The following is a 19591-nucleotide window of genomic DNA, read 5'->3' as shown; positions in this document are numbered from 1 at the left end:
CAGCCCAAATGTCATAACAATAGAAAACAATTGCTGTAGCTAAAAGGCTGAGAAATTTTGCTGGCAGAATACAGGAAATCGTCACACTAAGATGCTCAAGCTTATCTGTGCATCCCTGTATGGTTTTTTATTATGCAATCTCAGAAACTGGTGCAGTGTAACATAGAGAATGCAGCTGTTTTACATGCATGTTCTGCCTGTAATGCTTGCTTTAGTGGTGCATTGTGAAAAACTTTTTTAGTGTTACTTTTAATTTTCCGCTGGATATTTTACATAGCTCAGTTATATTTAGTGCTTGATGTCTGTTGAAACAGGGATCCATTCAGCACAGAAGACAGCAGGGAAGGCAGAGAGATGATTAGCTGGTTATGGATCCTCCACTGTCTGCCCACATAGCTTAGTGAACATCCCAAAGTGTTGAGCAGGACCAATCTGTGCAGGCACAGCTGGTGTAGATGCACATTCACCTGTTTCAGGGAAAAAGTTCCTTCTCGTGGGACTTCCAACCCCATTCACTGTTGCTTGGGGCTGTTACTTACTGAATCATAGAATCTTAGAATGGCCTGGGTTGAAAAGGAGCACAGAGATCATCTAATTTCAACCCCCTGCTACCTGCAGGGTCACCAACCAGCAGCCCAGGCTGCCCAGAGCCACATCCAGCCTGGCCTTGAATGCCTGCAGGGATGGGGCATCCACAGCCTCCTTGGGCAACAAAGAGGTTGCCTTCCAATGGGGGAAAAACTGAAAAGCAGTTGGGAACTGCCTTTGGAAATGATGGCTGTTAAATTCGCTGCCTTTGGTTGCCTCACTGCTTCTTGAGAACCTGTGTTTTCAGGCTTCTTTTGGTAACGGAAATTTTCATTTGACTCAAAGAGCTGATGCTTTTCAGCAGAAAACCAAAAAGCGCCGGGCTGGCGTTCAAATTACACAGAAGAAATGTACTCCAAAACTTTTTCTTCAGTTCTACCCACACACTTTCAGAAGTGCTAAAAATTGCTTTGGATCCCTGTGGCTCTGCAGACGTGCACCCTGTAGCTAAATTTGATGCCAGCCCCTCCTGTTCCATCGTGGAGCCGTACAGTTTGCTTGCTGTTGTTGTAAATCTTCCTTGTTCTAACACAGAGCAATTATGAAAGGTTTGGTTGCTCAGGAGGGGTCTCTTGTTAAAAGCTGGATCGTAATGTGCTGTGTTGATAAAATCCCTTCTGATAGCTTGAGTTTGGATGTGTTATTTGGTGTGAAGGACCACCTCACGTATGTGGTGCTGGTGCACTTTATAACTAGCCCCAGGCTGGATGGGGCTGTGAGAAAATGGACTAGAGGGAGGTGTCCCTGCCTGCAGCAGGGGGTTGGGACATGGTGACCTTAAAAGTCCCTTCCAAAAAGGAAAACCACTCCATGAACCACTCGGTGTTCCTAAAAGCTTGTACCTAACTATTTTAGTTAGGTATTTGGCAGTTACCATGCTTGGTGTGTGAACTGTGGTGTGCCATAGCAGAATGGAAACAGGATTTGATTGTGGGATCATGGCGGTTCAAGGTAACTTCTCTATGCCCTTTACTTTCTGGAACTTCTAAGGTATTTTGCTTTAGGATGCAGAGTTTGTACTCTGCTGAAAATTCCTTTCTCTTCAAACAGATTATTTCAATTTGCAAACGTCCCAATTCTGCCAGGAGAGCATTTTTGTACCTGTGAACATAGATGATCATTGGGCTGCCAGAATGAAGCCTGGGTGGAATCACACAGATGAAAAACTCTTGCAGGGTCAGAGGAGATGAGAAGTGGCAGATAGGACAGGATCTTTTTAAGGTTAACTCAAATGGGGCTCGCATTCCGTATGTAGAAAGTGTTAAACAGTTCACACAGAGTGAGCAGAATGAAAGACTGTCCCAAATCTTTTCCATGAAATTATAGGTGGGAAAAAATGATAGCTATTGTGGCCAGAATTGGATTCGGAAAGAGTTTAGGTTTTTAACTAGATTTGCACTGTATCTGAAATAGTTACATGTTTCCACTTAGCAATGGAGGCAAGAATGCTGGTTTGCACCTGCTTGACCTGCTACAGCTGGCAGTAAGAGGATTCATATTTCATGCTCTTGTTTCAAGCTAGCAAGGAAATAGGTGCCGAGCTTTAACAGATGTTCTGTGTGTCTTAGTATGAAAGAGTGAGAATCACTTAATGTTCCCATTTTTAATGCACATGATGAGAAAGGAATTGTGATGCGGTGCCAGTAATTCATGTACAGGATCTCTTAAGTTGGTACTATGTATAAAGAGGTGGAGCCCGTGGTAGAGGCAATATGCAATGATATCTTTCCGTTTCATTTTAGAAACAGAAAGGCTATTATAGGCTTGACAAAGCAGCAATTTTCTTTTCTATTTTCTCATTTTAACTTAAGGGTTTTTTTTTTGTTTGCAATGTTTCAGCCAGAAGCGCAATCTGGAAGTAATGCATAGCTCTTAAATTGCAATTCCTTGTTTCCTTCCAACAATAATTCGTTCAGAACTTCTGAAGCTCACTTCCCCAGAATTCTTCTGATTTCTGTGTTCTCACCCAAAGTTTTAAATGTAAGAGGCCACTGTAACAAAAGCAACATGAACGAGCAAATCCAAGCATGGGGACCAGGCTGCCTGCAGAACAGGAGAAGGCTGTCTCAGAGGAGTCAAGGACTGTTCACATCCAGCTCTCTCCAGCATTACTCAGCTTTTGTATCTCCCAGGAGCTTTGCCATTCTCCCGGAATTCATACATTTTTGGGAGCTACCTGCCAGCATCTTTGCCCAGGTTCCTCGGCTTCCTGCTCTTATCTTTTCCTTTCTGCCCAGTTCCATGCCAACACCCCCCTCCCTGAGCTCTGCCCAGTGTCCACACAGCCCTGCCAGCCCGCAGGGTCCCACACTTACTGAAGCCCCTTCCTGACCCTCTGTGTCACAGGATCCCCACTTTGCTCAGCTGCTCACTGCTCCTCTCCCTTCCCACTCCCTTCCCAGACCCATGTTCTTCCTACCCATGCGTTACTTTCAAAATAGAGTACATTTCTGGGCGGATTGTATTTTGGGAAGTAGCTGTTTCTCCCAGCTGTGATTCCTATCTGGTCTCATTCCTGTGAAATGAATTGTTCAGCGTGAGATTTCATCTATAAATAAGAAGGTTGGAAAAGACCTCTAAGACTCATAAGTCCATCCATTGACCTGACCCATCAGCACCATGCCCATGACCACGTCTCTCTATGGCACAGCCTTTCTTTGATGTAAGCAGCTATTTTTCATCTCTGGCACAGTAACCAAACTTCTCCTTGAGAGCCAAAAGGAAATGTAAAGATGCCCCACAGGCTTCCTAGCTAGCAGGCAATCCATGACAACTGTTTGCTGAAACAGGAAACCTATGAATTTTTTTTCTTCTTCTTTTTCAAATGGAAAAGAAAAAAGAAATTTCTGCCAGCATTTAACAGCCAAGTAGGAGCGACCTGATTTTCAGCTTCCACTTCACTTTGTGGGTTTTACAACAGTTTTATAACTCTGAAAACTTACTGTAATGCCTATATTTGGGTTTAAGTACCTGGTGTAAGGCACTTTGTTAGAAAGGACTGGACTTAAGCAATGCAAGCAGATGACCAGTTTCCTAGTTCCTCCTTGTGCCTTGGCTCAGGAAAGGAAAACACTTCCTCTTCCTTCTGAGGGCCCCAGACTTCCTGTGCCATCTATTTATACGGTTGTTGTAATGAGCCCCAACTTAACCACTTCCTTGCCTGCCTTCATTTAGGCTTCACGTCTTTTCAATCTGTTTTCACTTTGCCTTCGTAGTTCACCTGCAGCTTCTCCTGAAGTTTGCTGCTCAGAGCTGCGTCTCCATGCTTGGAGCACGGTGTTGTCAGGGTGTTCTGTTGGCCAGATGACGTGGCTTGGAGAGAACGAAGAAGGGCAGACTTATGTTGGGCCCTGTTGGTCTTTTTACACCAGATATAAAGGAAGAAAAGATGATCAGCTGTAACGAGAGCTGTCAGAACATTTAAGTAGATGGGAAAAGGCCACAAGATGCAACCAAAGAGCAGCGATTAAAGGCTTTAGCGATAGGACATAAAACTATTAGAGAGTGTGCAAAGAGAGGCTATGGAGATAGCAAAGGTTCTTTTGAGCTCTTCTCGTAAATCACATTTTCCAGCTCTTCTTTTGACATTTCTCCTGGGGACTCTCCCTGGTATTTTTACATGCTCCTTAAAAAATGGTGCCCCGGCTGAGTGCAGCAGCCCAGATAAGTGCAGCAAGACAGCTTCTTCCTGGCTCTCATATGACAGTCCCATTAATAGATCTCAGAAAGACACAGGCTTTTTCTGATGCATCTTCTCACTATGAAATTGCTGCACGGCTTCTGACTCGCTCTTATCCAGATTCCTTCGTGCAGTTCTGTTTTACAGGCTGTTCTCTATGTTGCATATGCTCTCTCAGTGCTTCCTTTCCATATGTTGTGGCTATCATCTGTGCAGGGCGGAGGTGCTTGCAGGCATCACTGCAGAGCGCGGTGCCGTGGAGCGGAGCTCTGCTCCTGTGTCCTGGGAGCTGTGAGATCTCCTGGGGATGTGGTGTGTTGCTGTGGAGATGACACTCGCCATCCACATTTCTAATGACTTGAAACAATTCACTCTGCAATTAAAACAAGATCTATCCTGTGATAACCCAGAGGAAATAGTTACTTGCTAAATGGAGGCGGGGGGGCGGGAAGTGGATTTCATTGTTGGGTGCTGCTTGGGTGGCTCCAGCTTTGTTCTGTGCTGCCCCATCTTGCTCGCTTGGTTTGCATTGCCCCGTTCTGCCTCTGCTCCCCATCTCAAACACGAGAGCAGGTTTGCATGGAGTTAAGGCTCCATTTTGCCTTGCTGCTGTCCTCCTGTGTGGAGAAAGCTTAATCAGAGTGCACCGTTGGTCTGGTTTTCACTAATATTCTCTACAAGATGCTGGCCAACGCAGTGCTGATACTGTGCTACCCACCACTGCTTTTCCTCCCTAACCTATGAACCTTATCTGCAAATTCAAGCCTGAGGAAAGCTCATGTCCTGACTGCATGCTGCTTTGCTTTGCTCATTGGCAGTGAAAACAGTCTGACCGGCCTTTGGGCAGGCTCACCTCACAGCCCACGCTGTGGCTGCAGCCCAGATGGTCTCTCTGCATCACACTGATGCTCCATAGGTACCGGCTCTGCAGACTCACCTGCTGGCTGGGGACACACCGCTGCAGGAGGGCTCTGTCACCCCATGCCTCGCAGCGATGCTGTGGCTGTGGGGGGTCACACAGCACTTGTGCGTCCCGTGGTACCCAAACACCTTGCAGCTGTGTGCTGGACAACGTGACGAGCGTTTGTCATGCAGGGTTTGTTCTCATCCTTTCCCCAAGGGGAGAGGCAAATGCTGTGCAGTCTTGCTTTCACTGTCAGACAGTGTACGGTTTTAGCTGTGTCTCTGTGCAGAGAGCAGAGCTCTTTTCACAGCAACGGCAACAGGCAGAGGGGGTTGCTGGGCACTCCTGTGCCGGAGGGGCACAGCCCTTCCCACGTGCTTCCTCTACTGAGATCTTTGCAAATAATAACAATTATAATACAAAAGAAAAAGAGCGAGAACAATCCAGTGATCTTTGCTCTCAAATCCCTGCGATGCACAGCAAGGCTGTGTGGCCGCTGTTGCTTTGGTGGTGTCGGGGAGGGCCCTGGGGTTCCCCCACATTGAGAGGGAGCTGAAGGAGTTCGAAACCTCCCCGTCCTTCCCCCAGCTCTTGGCCACAGCCAGTCACAGCCCCTGGCCCACCGTTCTGTTTCCTGTTGCAGCTCCTGCTGTCTGCGCAGCCGCTCGAGGTGCACGTTCAGCTCCCTACTGAGCAGCACCATAAAGTGCCATCCTCTACCTTGACTGTGTGTGGTGGAGAGTCTGTCCCTTTTGCTTTGAGTGCTTGGGGAAGGGCTGTAAGAGCAGCCAGCACTGCCGTGATGGAGCCTGCCTCCCTTTAAGGTGCAGCTCAGAGCAGGGCTGGGGTGGCACAGGTCCCTGTAGTCCCTGTGAAAGGAGATGGCAGGGTTAGTGTTCATGGTGGGTGCTGGAGCTTGCCAGAGCAGCCAGAAATGAGGGAGAACCTCTCTGCACTTATGTCCCTGCACGGGAGCTGGGGTTTGCGGCCTGCCTGGGGAACCTGTGCTGGACCACAGGCATTGGTCTGCTCCTGGAATGCAGTGCACCGTGTTAGAGGAAGGAGGCCGTACACAAAGCGCTGCTTCTTCTGGTTACCACAGAGACCAGGATGGTTTCAGAGGCTGCACTGTCCTCGGCAGCAAAAAAGCGTGAATTCAGCCTTTCCTCTCCCTTCCCTTTGGCCTGCAGAGGCACTCTTTGCCTTGCAGGCACCCTTGGCAGCACTGGGGCAGGAGAGGGATGCTCACCCCATCCACCCAGGGAAGCAGGCGGGCAGCGAGGTCTTTGGGAAGAGGAGTAGGAGTGTGAAGACAGGTTTGGAAAGAGGAGGAGCGGGAGTGGGCTGCAGGAGTTTGAGAAGTGGGAGAGAGCTCAGACAGCAAAGCTTTCTTCCTGCAAAGGTGCAGACGGCAACGCCAGTCTCTTTGCTCTCTGTGTGCTTTAGGCTATGAGGGACCTCATGCCTTTTTCCAGGTGCCCTCCAGGGTAGCTCAGGGCAAAACCAAAACATAATCCTGTGTTTGCCTATGTGTTGCCTTAATGCTGAACTGTCTAGCTAACAAGAATAATACATCTTAATAACTGCAGGAACACCTGGGAGACAGAGCAGGAGGCTGAGCAGGCACAGCTCTCAGGGATTGTGTATTTGTTATGGAAATGCTTCTTGCTGTGCCTTTAGAGACATGCAGGTGTAGTTAAAAAAGAGAGGTGTTTTGATGACTGGCTTTGAGGGCACTTCAGACATGGTTCTGCATTGAAAACTTTGTCCTAATTTCTAGTCTGAGATTTTTCTCTTTGGGAAGAACTAAAAACAAATGCTGCTGTTGTTGCTAGGACTTGCTGGAGACTTTTGTTTTCTGTGTTCTGCTCACTTAAGAGTTATGCCAACATTTCTCCTATTTAACCTCTAGTTTTTAATACTTAAGAGATAATGAGAGATTGGGCAAACCCAACCAGTGGGTCAAGGAGTTCAGAGTTGGATTAGAGCTCTGTTTTTGCAGCCAGTTGTTCACAGCAATTTTGGACGTATGGATGTAATTGCTCTAAAACTTTGCCTCTGAAGATGTCTAGGCCTTATCTCTGTCTTTGCTCTCTGCAAGAATCCCTTTCTTGAGATTAGTTCTAGAAGCAGGTTTAGTCATAGTTAAAATGCAGCTGGCAAGTGCAGCATTGTCCTGATGCTCACTGTGTCCCTGGCTTCCTAAATCTTCATAGATCCATAGAATGGCCTGGGTTGCAAAGGAGCACAGTGCTCATCCAGTTCCAACCCCCTGCTGTGTGCAGGTCACCAACCAGCAGCCCAGGCTGCCCAGAGCCACATCCAGCCTGGCCTTGAATGCCTGCAGGGATGGGGCATCCACAGCCTCCTTGGGCAACCTGTGCCAGTGCCTCACCACCCTCTGGGTGAAAAACTTCCTCCTCATATCCAACCTAAACCTCTCCTGTCTCAGTTTAAGACCATTCCCCCTTGTCCTATCACTTCCCACCCTCATAATCAGCCGTTCCCCCTCCTGTTTATGCACTCCCTTCAAGTATTGGAAGGAATCATCCGAGCTTTTTTTTGCCATGGCAGTGCCTTGCTAGCTGGTTTCACTTGAATATAGCTCTGAGCCTTTGAATCTGGAAGGGACAGGATGCCGGCATCTAGATTTAGGCGTGTTTATCTTGCCATCTCACAGGAGAGTTCTGCCTGCGTGCTGCAAAGTGCTGCACAGTCTGGGGGTTTGAGCTCAGTCAGAGAGGGAATGCAAAAATGAATGTGGGAGAACTCTGTGTTTAAAGATTCCCTCTGCTTTGGAGCCAAGCACACTGAATGAAGAGAGAGAGCTCTTCCATTTGGCTTCACTGAGCCTTGGGAGCTGCCATTGCTGACACCGGCTGGAACGTGTGTGCATATCTGTTTCTGTTTGTACTGCAGAAGTCATTCTGCACAGAGCCTGTAGTCAGATGGGCAGGGAGAGCCATGCTGCCTTTCTCTGGACAGCAGTCATGGGTTTTTCTCTCCCTGAGACTTTGCTTTTCCTCCTGTGAAGAGCAGCACTTCAGCGGTTGGAAATCCCAGACCACGACAGCGTCTGTGTTTTGTTTCAGGCATCAGAAGGAGTTCCTGTGAAGTATTTTGATAACTTGGAGGAACTGATAGAATTTTACAAGAAAGAGAACATGGGGCTGGTGTGGCACCTCAAATACCCCGTGCCACGAGAGGAGGAGGAGGCTGCCGACGAACCAGAGGAGGATGCTGGTAAGAAGCCCACCCTGTGGCTGGCCGAGGCCAAGCCTGACACTTGCTCTAGTCTAGCTTTGTATGGAGGCAGATGTACGATGAAGAGTTGTGATGGGCATCATCCCAACTATGGTATATGAATGTCACTTGGATCGCTCCTGGGATTTTTCCTAGGTCATCCATCTCCCAGGAGAAGGTCATGCCCACAGAGCCATCCTTCCTGTCCTGGTGTCTGTCTGGAAATGATGTGCCACTCAACAAAACCTGTCTGACGGACACAGTGCCTGTGATGGGCAGTCTGCACTAAAGCAGATTGGTGTGCCTGCATACGTTTGTACAAACCAATGGCTCTCTGGAGCTGGAAAATTTTGCCTTGAATATCTAATGAAGAAACAGAACAAAATTTTGCAAAGCTGCTCAGGAAAGATGTTCCTGGTTTTTTTTTTTTTGTTTTTTTTTTTTTGGCCAGCTGCACTAAATCTGCTCTCAGAGCGGGGGAGGGAACTGCAGCAAAAATAATACAGAGAAGCAAGCAGCAGGGAATGAAGTCCTAGCCAAGGCTAAGAGCCTTTAGATGAAGAGGTATCAGCACTTGGGCTGGGCTGCTTATGGGCAGATTTTAGTTTTATAGACCCTTTGGTGCCATCCTTCTGGAACCATGCAGGGCTCCCAGGTGTCAGTCGGTCTCACACACACACAGTTGCAGAGATGCCTCTGTCTGCAGATGGCTGAGCCATGCTGCTGCTCATTGCTGTGGTGGCTTTGTGGGTCACAGCTCTGCACAGGAGCAGTGATTCAGCACCAACTGGCAATGGGACAATCCCACCACTGGGAAATAGCCAAACTAAAGCTCACAACTCAACCAGCTACGCATGACTGGCATAACAAGGCGTGGAGCAGTAGGCATGAAAAGAAAGACAACCATGGTTTGGATAGATTTAGAGGAACCCACTTCGCTCCCAGGAGATGGAGGAGTAGTGTGCTGAGCAGGCAGGATGACAGGAATGTGGGAGGGCAGGAAAACATTCTGCAGGTTCCACTCAATGACTGCAGGGCAAAGGAGAGTACTTGGCCCCTTTGTATTGGATTATATTTTCTCCATTTGTCTTTGCCCGCTTTAGCTGTCCACTTCTTTCCATTAGCAGCTTCTGGTGCTCACTCCATCGTGCCCCTTCATCCATTCTGCCCCAGCAGCACACCTCCACGATAATGGTAATGGATGGGTATAGCTGTGTTTTTTAAGCATTTTGTTCAAAATAACTAATGAGCCTTTGTGGCTGCTCTGCAGCTGGGACAATCACAGAGAGGCTGGGACATCGGATGAGGTTATGCTGCGAGGCACAGCGTGTGCTGGCTGTGCATGAGCTCCAAGCCTGGTGGCTCAGCGGTGTTGGCCTCACACCACTGACACCCCTGATACTGCGCCAGTATTGAGCCCTGAGCTTCCCGGCTGTGAAACTGAAGGCCTTTCAGAAGGTTTCTACAGTGACTGCCACTGCGGTGCAGACTCCGTGCTCCTGGTGGGAAGGGGGGACAAGGTTACATTGCTGTGCTGGGGTAACTGGGCCTGTCCCTTCCTCCTGGCAGACCAGGTACCCACGCCTCCCATCCTGCCCCCACGCAACATCCTCATGGCATTGCCGGGCAGCGAGACGAAGGACGTGTCTTCTCTCCCTGAAAACTCCAGGGTGGCAGATGTCAACAAGCTGTCCCTTTCTGAGACACTACTCCAGCGACTGCAGTACCAGGACACAAGCAGGTGAGGCTGGCCAGCCACAGGGCAGCAGAACCGGCCCTCCATCCAGCTCTGAGCTCTGCCTCTCTCTGGGGCAGCTGGGGACCTATTTGACTTAGCCAGACTGCTCTTTGTTTATACTACCAAATGGAGGACAGAGAGGTGTGATGCGTTGCCCACACCTTATGGTCTAGAGAAAGTACTTTTCTGAAGTATTAAAATCAACAGTAGACTTTGGTTTTGAATGTAAATACAGTAGTATCATAGAGAACTTATCTTAGAGAACTTAGTGTCATAGCTATGTGTCTAAGCTACAGATTTTATCAGAAACCACCAGCCAGTCCCCAAAAAGAGTAAGCTGGTGTGTGGATTTCCAGGTACTCAGTGCTGATTTATTCCAGCTACAGGTCTGACTCACGTTGTCCCATGAGCTGTGCCAAACCTGAGCATCCACAGAAGCCTTAAAGGAAGCTGTGTGACGTTTGATGGTCAGATGTGCAAAAGTTTTAAAAAATAAATAAATAAGAAGGCATGTCTGTGGGCAGGGCAGTGGGAGGCTGAGCGAGCAGTTGCAGTGCATTGCAGCACCGGTCCTGGTGTGATTGCCCAGCAGCAGCTGGCTGATGGAGAAACCCAGTTTTGGTCAGCTACCTGCATCATTTCATCTGCTGGGATTTTCTGCTTTTGTCAGGGCACGGGACAGCACGTACAGACTGCTTGGACTTGCTTGGACTTGCAGGAAGGAGGGGAGCATCCTGCTCAGCTCTGCAGTCTCAGCACCCCTTAAAATTGTTTTGGACTGTTTGGAGTAAAACCTTCCAAGTGGGACGTGATGAGGTGAAAGGGGGTCTTCATCTCCCTGGAGTGGCCACATTGCTGTTAGCTGTCTCACAGCAGCCTGGCTTCAAAGCCAGGCATCACAAGAGCACTCCTGGTGCAGGAGCTCAGTATCGGGCAAGAGAGAACCTAGGGTGGTGAAGGACAGAGAGGAGAAGGTGGCAGCACCTTGTGATGGTGGGAGACCCTGTGATAGTCCAATTTAGAGCACTGTGTGTTCACACTGAGATCCAATGCAAACTGCCTCCATCTGTCTGCGCTGGCAGCGGAGGTTTATCAAAAAAGAAGCAATAAATCTGCCCAATATTTGAGAGCAGAGAGCTGGCTTTTGACATGTGTGTCTCTTTCGCAGTGTCTCTGATGAGCACCTTAAACTCATCCAGGATTACCTGCGAGTTCACATCATCAGTGACTTAGAGATGGTGCAGACTGGTTCAAGCAATCTTCCCCAGCTGAAGAAGCTGCTGGCACTTCTTTGCAAAGGACTCTTCAGGTAAATTACAGGCTGATTTTCAGAGATGACAGCATAATGCTGTAACAGTGTAGTCTAATGTAAGTGCCACATGCATGCATTCAAAACCTTAAACGGTGAATCTGCTTATCCTCAAAAACATTGTACGTGCATCTCCTGACCTGTAATTCTGGCCCAAAGATGTGAGATTTATTTAAAAGACGCAGCTGTGAGAGTGAAGCTTACCTGTGGGAGGTTGCAGTTGATGGAGGTGGGGGTTTTTTTATTTTGTTTAGAAAGAAAACAAAGTAAAAAAAAAAAAAAGCACTAGAACCGATTAACTACATAATTTGGTAATGCATAAATGACACCCACAGAATTGTCAAGCAGAAATCGTTTCTGGAAATAAACACATATTGGTGTTTAGCTGTGCCTGAAGTGCTGATTTCCCTTCCCACGAAAGCACTGCGAACCAAGAGCAATCCCACTGATGTCAGTGAGGTCCAGCTCAGATGTAAAGAGAAACAAGCCCAGATTACAAACTTACCTTTCCTATTTATAGCCCTTCCAGGCCCCACATAGGAAAACTCCAGTAGGGAACCAAAACCTTGAGGAGCTCCCTGTGTTTTCTCTTGTGGAAAGATGTGATTTCCCCCCTGTGGTGCCTGTAAGCAGACAAGGTTAGCACTCACTGTTGCAAAGATCTAAAAGAAAGCAGAGGGCCGACTTCCACATTTGTGTCTGTTGCTTACAATATCTTCCTTTCCCACTCCTCCCTGTGCTCACAGAGCTCACCAAAGGTAAGACAGAGCTAAAATGAGGGGTGAACACTGCTGATTGCTTAGCATTAACCTGTGCGTGGAAGGCAGAGGGTGAGCGATGTTCTCAGCTGCTTGGCACCACAATCACTGCCCCGAGGCTGTGGCACAGGGCACGTTTCACCAGGCAGAGGGTGAGGTGTGTGCAGCCCTGCTGCTGCCAGAAGCCAGCCGCCCACAGGGCTGAGGGTCGGTCATGCAGAGAGCTGCACTTCTTCTGCACCCTGCGTGAGGGTTCTGCTTCTCCACACCCACAGAGGGGGAGACCCAGGTGGCCAGCTAAGAATACATCTGTGCGATGGAAACCAGAATCTAATGAAATCACAAGTGAGAGTTTTGTGTTACCAAAATACCTCCAGTGCTGCTGTTCTGCTGACGGCTGGCTTTTTCCATTCTCGACTTCTTATTCTTTTTGACCTCATCTGGGTTTCGTAACCCTGTTCCTCATAAATGTGTATGGGATGGCAAGAAAGAAAGAGAAGCAGCTGGTCTGCAGTCCTCTCAATAGCCGGGACAGCTTTTCCATTTCCTGAAGATAGATCAGAAGATCCTGTAGGATTTCTTGGTGACTGGGCTTTGGGAAGCACCATCCTCGAACAGACCTGGGGCAGTTCTGCAGGAGGAGCTCAGAGGCACAGCACTTTACAGACACAGCAAAGGGCAGGCAGTATTTTCCCCCCACTTCTGACTTATTTCTGTCCGACACAGCTGCTTTCTTTTCCATGAGGGTCTGCCAAGTACAGCAGTCTCAGAGATCTCCCTGAGGAACCCTTCCTCTGCTCTTCCAGTTGTGACTCCATCCTAACCAAACTGCTTGGTTGGCTTTAGTTGTCCAGTTGTGCTTGGGTGTCTTACTGTGTTCTGCAGAATCTCTGAGGTTGGCTGGGGCTTTATGTTCTTTCCCTCATCAGACTTCTGAACTTCCATTCCATCAGTGCCATTGCATGAATTTAGTTTTTGTTTATATCAGCTTTCTCCAGGGATTCCAGCTGGAGGTATCAATAATTCCTATACTGCTGGGCTATGTCCTCTTTTCCCTTTATAATGTTCAATTTCATTATTTTCACAATATCTGGGGCTAGGTTGAAAAAAAACCAAAACAGTTGTCATAACTCGAGCCCTTTCTCTGAAGTTTAAGCTGCTTTCCATTTCCTGGTGCTGCTGAGCCAGGCTGATTTGTTGTAACTCTTTTTTCTTTTGGCAATGCTGTATTCTGGTCTCTTGCAGCTCCCCAGAGCCCAGCGCATAAAACACAGCCAGGTTATGTCAGACCAGGGATCTGTTTGTCCTTCCTCACTGGGTTTTGTCCACATGGAGTATTGCAGGCAGCTTTTCAAGCACTCTTGGTACTGGCATTGGTGCAGTCGTTGTGTGGACACAAAGGCTTCTGGCACCTCAATAAAGATGACGACGTGTATTTCCTTTACACTATCAAGAGTAGAAAACAAAAGTGCCATTCAAACCACGTTGTGGTTTTAAGTTTGAACGCCTGCAGAGGCTCTTCCCCCAGCCCGACACCCATGCAATGCCCTGTGCTGTACAGTAAACAGAGGGCAATTTTCCCATGAGAAATCTTTGCTGAACAGGTTTGAGTGAAGTGACTGCTGCTCTGTTTTTGAGAGATGGGCCCTATGTCCTGGCCTCTGGGTCTCAATATGTATCCTGTCTTACTTTTCAAACTGAACTTAACCTAACTCTCCAGCAACAGCCTGCTGCTTCTAAGCCTGACTCAGTGGCCACAGAAATCAATGGGAATCGTGGTTTAGAGCCAGAGCCGATGGCAATGCCATCAGCTCTGGCCGCTCCAAAGCTGAATATTGGTGTTGCAGGACCAGTTTCAGCAGATTCACATTCCTAAATGTGTCTTCTTTCTGCCCTGTGGCAAAGTCTTCCTCGCTGAAACTTCAGAGTTGAGTACTTAGTAGGCAATTAATCATATCTAATCTGCAGGCAGGCAGACGTACTTTCACTTTGGAGCACTTTCCCCAACAAACACTGAGTAAAATCCGGTCTATGCAGACTTGGGAAAGTGAGGGAAATCATTAATATCCACAGTTGACTGTGCTTGGTGAAGGCATCGCAGCACTGCTCCCACCATCCCCTTCCTTTTGACCTGCACTCCCTGTGTGCTCTTTCCATGATAAGCCTTGTCGTGATCGGACCACAGCTGCTGTGCCAAGTTCACACAGCAGCACTTTGACAAATGAGCATCCTGTGGGATACAGCTGGGAAATGCTGAAGGAATCTCGCTGTAACCCACAGGTTCCCGTGCCTGGCCTCCCTGTGTCACATGAGCTGAAAAACCTGAAAAAATTAGTTTCCTCTTTGCCAAAGTCCTCTGCAAGGACCCTGCTTCCATCCTTGGCAGAGGAACAGCTATGCTATGGCGAGGCAGAGTTGGATGCCCGACTCCAATTGGCCTTCATGGGCAGTATCATGGCACAGCTGAGAAAGGCTCTCATCTCCCGTCCCACCAGTGGAGCGGGCAGTGAGCTGGGGGGGCAGGAGCCTGGTGGCTGCTGAGAGCAGCCCTAGTGTGAGTGTGTGCCTGTGCAGCTCTGTGCAAAGAGGCTGGCGCTAACTGAGCCGAGACCTGACCGCAGCCTGTGGCCTCTGTCACCTCTCTGTTCCCAGTGAAGCCTCCCGGACCCTCCCATCTCTGGAGTCCATCCAGAAGGTGTTTGAGCAGCAGCTGCACCCTGGCATCCATCAGCGCTCGCAGGTAAGCTGGCTGGAAGGTGGGAGATGAGAACAGAGGCGTACAGGCGGTTGGCCCCTGGGGGAAGGGAGGGCTCTGATATCCCAGCAATGCTTGGTAGGTTGCAGGTGGTGAGTTACGACCTGTGCTCTCTTTAGCCTCACGTTGGCTACAATGCAGAGGGCACACGGTGAGTTGCACCCCACAGTTTCACTTATCCCATAGTCTCCTCTGCCTGCTTCCCTTCCTGCCCCAGAGGAAAATGCAGCAAAATCCCTGAGGGCTTCTGTCCCCTTATCCTCCCTCGGTCTGCAGGCTACGACTGCACCTTTGTCTTTCCACACTCTTCAGGATGTTTGACTGCCAAATCACTCCTACCCAAAGCCCACCTAAGTCCTCTGACTTTGCTCTCCTCACCAGTAGCTCAGAAATACAGAACTCCAGGACTGAGCCCTGCACCTGGTCATGCAAACCTGTCTCTCAGCTGACTCCCTTGCATGTCCGTACCTGTAGCCTATAGGCAAGGTTTGCAAATTTGCCCTTCAATCCTGCCATACGTCTGTACATTCAGCCAAACGCAGTGCCTTCCTGCTGCTCATTGCAGATAAGAGTCTTCCAGGCAATGCTCTGTGGGTTTGGTAATTATACACCCCTCTCTTTTTGTTTCTCTGTTGTGGTTATCAGATGCTTGGTGAAGCCAGTCCAGTCAATATTGTACTGAAACTCAATCAGCTGGTCTCATTGCTGTCTTCCATTGAGGAGAAGGTAGAGTTTTATTTATCTTACACTGTTTTCATGTCATCTGTTGCCTCTATTTACACATCTCATGTGTCTCTGGCTCATCATAAGTGCAATCCTCTGCCACAGTAAGATTCCTCTGCTCCGACTTCCTTACCCTCGGGGTAGTGCACAACTCAGTACACACGGGTTCTTTTCCAGGTGAAAACATTGTTGATCGAAGGTCCTGATTCAACACACCGCCGTTCCCTCATCCCCCCTGTAACTTTTGAGGTAAACATTCTTCTTTAACAATGCTGACCAAAATGTAGAGGGACAGCCGTGCGGATTTATGTCAGTCTCTCAGTTCCGAGGCTGTGCTGCCTCAGAGATAACACAGCTGTTCCTATTTGCACCATGCAAATGCTTAAGAGATAACTGGTGGGATTGGCATAATGATGTATGTGTCTATGAACCCAGGCAAATGTTGTATTTTGTAATACATGCGACTGGGGTGCATGAGATTGCTTGTGTCAAATATCTCTGTTTTCTGATAGGTGAAAGCCGATTCTCTGGGAATTTTCTCAAAAATACATCTCAAGGTTGACGTGGAAATGGGAAAACTGATTATCAAGAGAGCTAAGGATGGCCCAGAAGACAAATTTTATACTCATAAGAAAAGTAAGATACTTAAGGTCACAAATGTGGGACCAGATGCTTGGTCCCATGGATGACGGAGGATGGGCAGGAAGATAGGAATGTCTGCCTGGCCCTGGGTGCTGTGTGAGCTCCAGGCAGACCTGGCTGCCTCTCCCCAGAGCAGCCTGCAGACAGCAGGAACTCAATACTGGTGTAACCAGCTTTCGCAGACTGTTTTAAAGGGCAATCTGCCTGGCCTCCTGATCTAAAAGAAGAGCAGGTTTTGAGAGAAGATTGATTACCCTTAGAGCTGGTTGCAGTAGAACCATTCTCTACTAAAAGCAGTATTGCTGGAAAGAAACCTGCTGTATGTTGACTCCTGTGACAATTTTTGATGGTAAAAAGCCAGATACTCAGTTTCAGTACCACAGTACAGAGTATCTTCCCTTGATTTTCATTTTCGTATGTGAATCAATATCTTTACCGATGAGCAATGCTAGTTTGGGCTGTGAAGGCCCAAGTCAAACAACTTTCCTTTGCCTCTGATGTTTTTTAGACAGACAGCTCTTTGAAGATTCCTATCGATTTTTTTGTCATACCCCACTCTTCCCTGAACATCACTGCCAAAAACAGTAGGATTTATCAAAGAGAAAACGATGCCCTTGGGCTCTCCCCTCTGTAGAAAATCTCTCTGTTGCTGGCAGTGACTGACAAGATTTGCTTTCATGTACAGTTTTCTCCATCTCGTGTTCATAATTATCTAGTTGCTATTTTAGATGGGGATTATTCACCTTTACCATCAAATGGGATTCTATCTCCTCATTGCTAGATGGGGAAAGAATGTGAGGAGGTAGAGAGGTTGTCTGGAGGAAGCCAAGGCTTCACATCAGCCCTACTGGGCTCAATATGGACAAAAGCTCCAGGCAGGAGGAATCTGGGGCCTCTGCTTCAAGGGCAGGGTCCATTCCTGCAGGAAACAGGATTTAGCAACATTAAAGTGGAATTAGGCAGGACAAAGTCAGCCCCAGACATAAAAGACCGTGTAAATCCCGAGTCTGGGTCTGAGTCTTAGTTTTGGTGGGATTCTAGCTTCAGAGGTCACAGCTCATGCCACCCAGTCTCTGTTTAGTCTTGCAGCTTATCAAGTCTCAGAAGGTCCCTAACAAACTGGTCATCGTGCTGGAAACAGAAAAAGAAAAAACACAGCGGAAGGAATATGTTTTTTCTGATTCCAAGGTAAATACACAGTGTTTCCTTCTTGCCAGCCTGGATTGGATCTGTGGGGGGTACAAAAAATTTACAAAGGGCATTCTTTATCAGTAAAAGAAACTGTTGAAGGATGTAGTTGGCTTGGCAAAAATGAAATTTCTTTGTTCTGGACACATGCAGAAAATGGAAAAATGGACACTGTACAGGGAGATAGTGGAGAGGGCAGGCATGCCTTGGTGATGTCACCTAGGCAGGAGCAGAACAGGCAGTCAGCAAGAAGTGAGAGAGGCAAAGAAGAGTCTGACCTTTTGCAGCTGCAGAAAGGTTTCTAAAGCCAAACAAGAGGAAAGCCTAGGCTTCCTCCTGGCTGGCTCAGCTCTCATTAAAGTAATGGACAAGCTAAGAGCCCAAGAAAGTACCACAGGAAGGAGAGCCTCTTTGAAGGTTTCAGGACGGTGGGGAGGTCATCTGCCCTCCAGGTGTGCTGGAGTTTCCTGGCCCAGCTGGTTTTTCAGGAGGTTGTGTTCTTGGAGTTACACATCCCATTAATTGTCTCTGCTCCTCCCTGTCCAGAAGAGAGAAGGGTTCTGCCAGCTTCTGCAGCAGATGAAGAATAAACACTCTGAGCAACCAGAGCCTGATATGATCACTGTCTTCATTGGGACCTGGAATATGGGTATGGGCTCCCTTCTGACATGGGCATTCCTTCGGACTTCCACCGCAGTGTGCTGTGCTCTCCTGCCACAACAGGTCCACACACTGTGTTCAGTAGCAGATCCGTATGCCAGGGTCTTCCAGTGAGACAGGAAGAGAGGAAGCTTATCTCTAGGCTTATTCTTGTGTGTGGTTTGATACTTTCCATGTCACACAACCATATAGTTGGCCCTGAAGTGGGTGCTGAAGGATTCCTCCAGTATAGGAAATCATGGCTTGCACAAAGCTGGTGCAGCAGTCCACACCATTATCTGTCCCATCAAAAGGCCAGGAGCACATCCAGTGACTGCATGCCACTTGACCAGGGGCTGCTTTTGTAAAGCCTTGAAAGCAAGAAGAGTGTCTGTGATATTCAGAAGACAAGAGCAGGGTGTAGTTGAGGACAGTGGAATTTTGAGTTAATTTTCCCATCTGTGGAGAAAATCCTTTTCAATGCTGTGAGCTCAGCTGTTTGAGCTCATTCATAGTTGATAAGTAAAGTGAAGGCAGGCCAGGAGAGCAGCCCCCAGCTGTTATGCTCAGCTAACCTTGGCCTTGGTAAGCTAATAAAACAAGGAAGATGGCTAGAGCCTCTGCAGGTTTGACATCTCCATCACCTTAGAATATTCTGCCCTGGCTGACAGGAAACCGGTCCTGGACAAAGTGAATGGGAAGCTTATAGTTTCTATCCCCTTGTGTGTATTAATGAGTTTTCTGTGTCCTGGGTTTGGCTGAACATGCACTGACTTACTCTGGTGTTTGATCTGTTAATAAAAGGCGCTGCTCCTCCCCCAAAGAAGATCACCTCGTGGTTTCTCTCCAAGGGGCAGGGGAAGACACGAGATGACACCGCTGACTACATTCCTCATGACATCTACGTCATTGGCACCCAGGAGGATCCCCAAGGAGAGAAGGAATGGCTGGAGACCCTGAGACAATCCCTGCAGGAAATCACCAGCATCAGCTTCAAAGTGGTGAGGAGTTATTCTAGTCATTGCACATAGCTCAGGCATACGAGGAGAGCACATGTTGTGCCAATAAAAGAGGCAGAAGAATAAATAGCATTTTGCCTACGCTTCCTCCCCTTCCCTCCCCTTATTGTCATCACATTTGGCTAGGGGAGAGCAAACCAAATCTGCCTGTGGACTCCACAGCATCCTCTCCTGGAGCTGGCTGAAGGACGGTTTGCTCCAGAGAGTGCCCCTCTGACCAAAGCACCCTGCCCTGCAGCTGCCCTGCCTCCAGCCTGCCAGCAAGGAGCAGCTGCTGATCTCTGGAGTCAAATGATGATGGTGTTTTGACTTTCATAAGGAAGGAGTCTGAAACTTTTCAGCCAGCTGTAGCCTAGATCTCGCCCTTGGCTTTTGCATTTCCAAACAGTAACAGCACATGGTCACT

General features: G+C 48.2%; 1 protein-coding gene across 2 annotated transcripts in view; it reads left to right on the top strand.

Moving 5' to 3' along the window:
• The window catches only part of INPP5D (inositol polyphosphate-5-phosphatase D), a 45130-nt gene that overhangs the window by 11700 nt on the left and 13839 nt on the right, over positions 1–19591 (top strand). For both annotated transcript variants that reach the window (XM_052687387.1, XM_052687386.1), the window contains exons 3-12: positions 8264–8414; positions 9984–10155; positions 11321–11461; positions 14872–14959; positions 15620–15700; positions 15875–15946; positions 16210–16333; positions 17421–17527; positions 18074–18176; positions 18971–19167. In XM_052687387.1, the coding sequence (XP_052543347.1) occupies positions 8264–8414; positions 9984–10155; positions 11321–11461; positions 14872–14959; positions 15620–15700; positions 15875–15946; positions 16210–16333; positions 17421–17527; positions 18074–18176; positions 18971–19167 (1236 nt within the window). The remainder of the gene's footprint in view (positions 1–8263; positions 8415–9983; positions 10156–11320; positions 11462–14871; positions 14960–15619; positions 15701–15874; positions 15947–16209; positions 16334–17420; positions 17528–18073; positions 18177–18970; positions 19168–19591) is intronic.

Source organism: Tympanuchus pallidicinctus, unplaced genomic scaffold, assembly GCF_026119805.1.
Source record: "Tympanuchus pallidicinctus isolate F22 unplaced genomic scaffold, pur_lepc_1.0 scaffold22, whole genome shotgun sequence".
Taxonomy (NCBI): domain Eukaryota; kingdom Metazoa; phylum Chordata; class Aves; order Galliformes; family Phasianidae; genus Tympanuchus; species Tympanuchus pallidicinctus.
The sequence above is the reverse complement of the archived record's forward strand: the minus strand, read 5'-3'. Positions and strand labels throughout refer to the sequence as shown.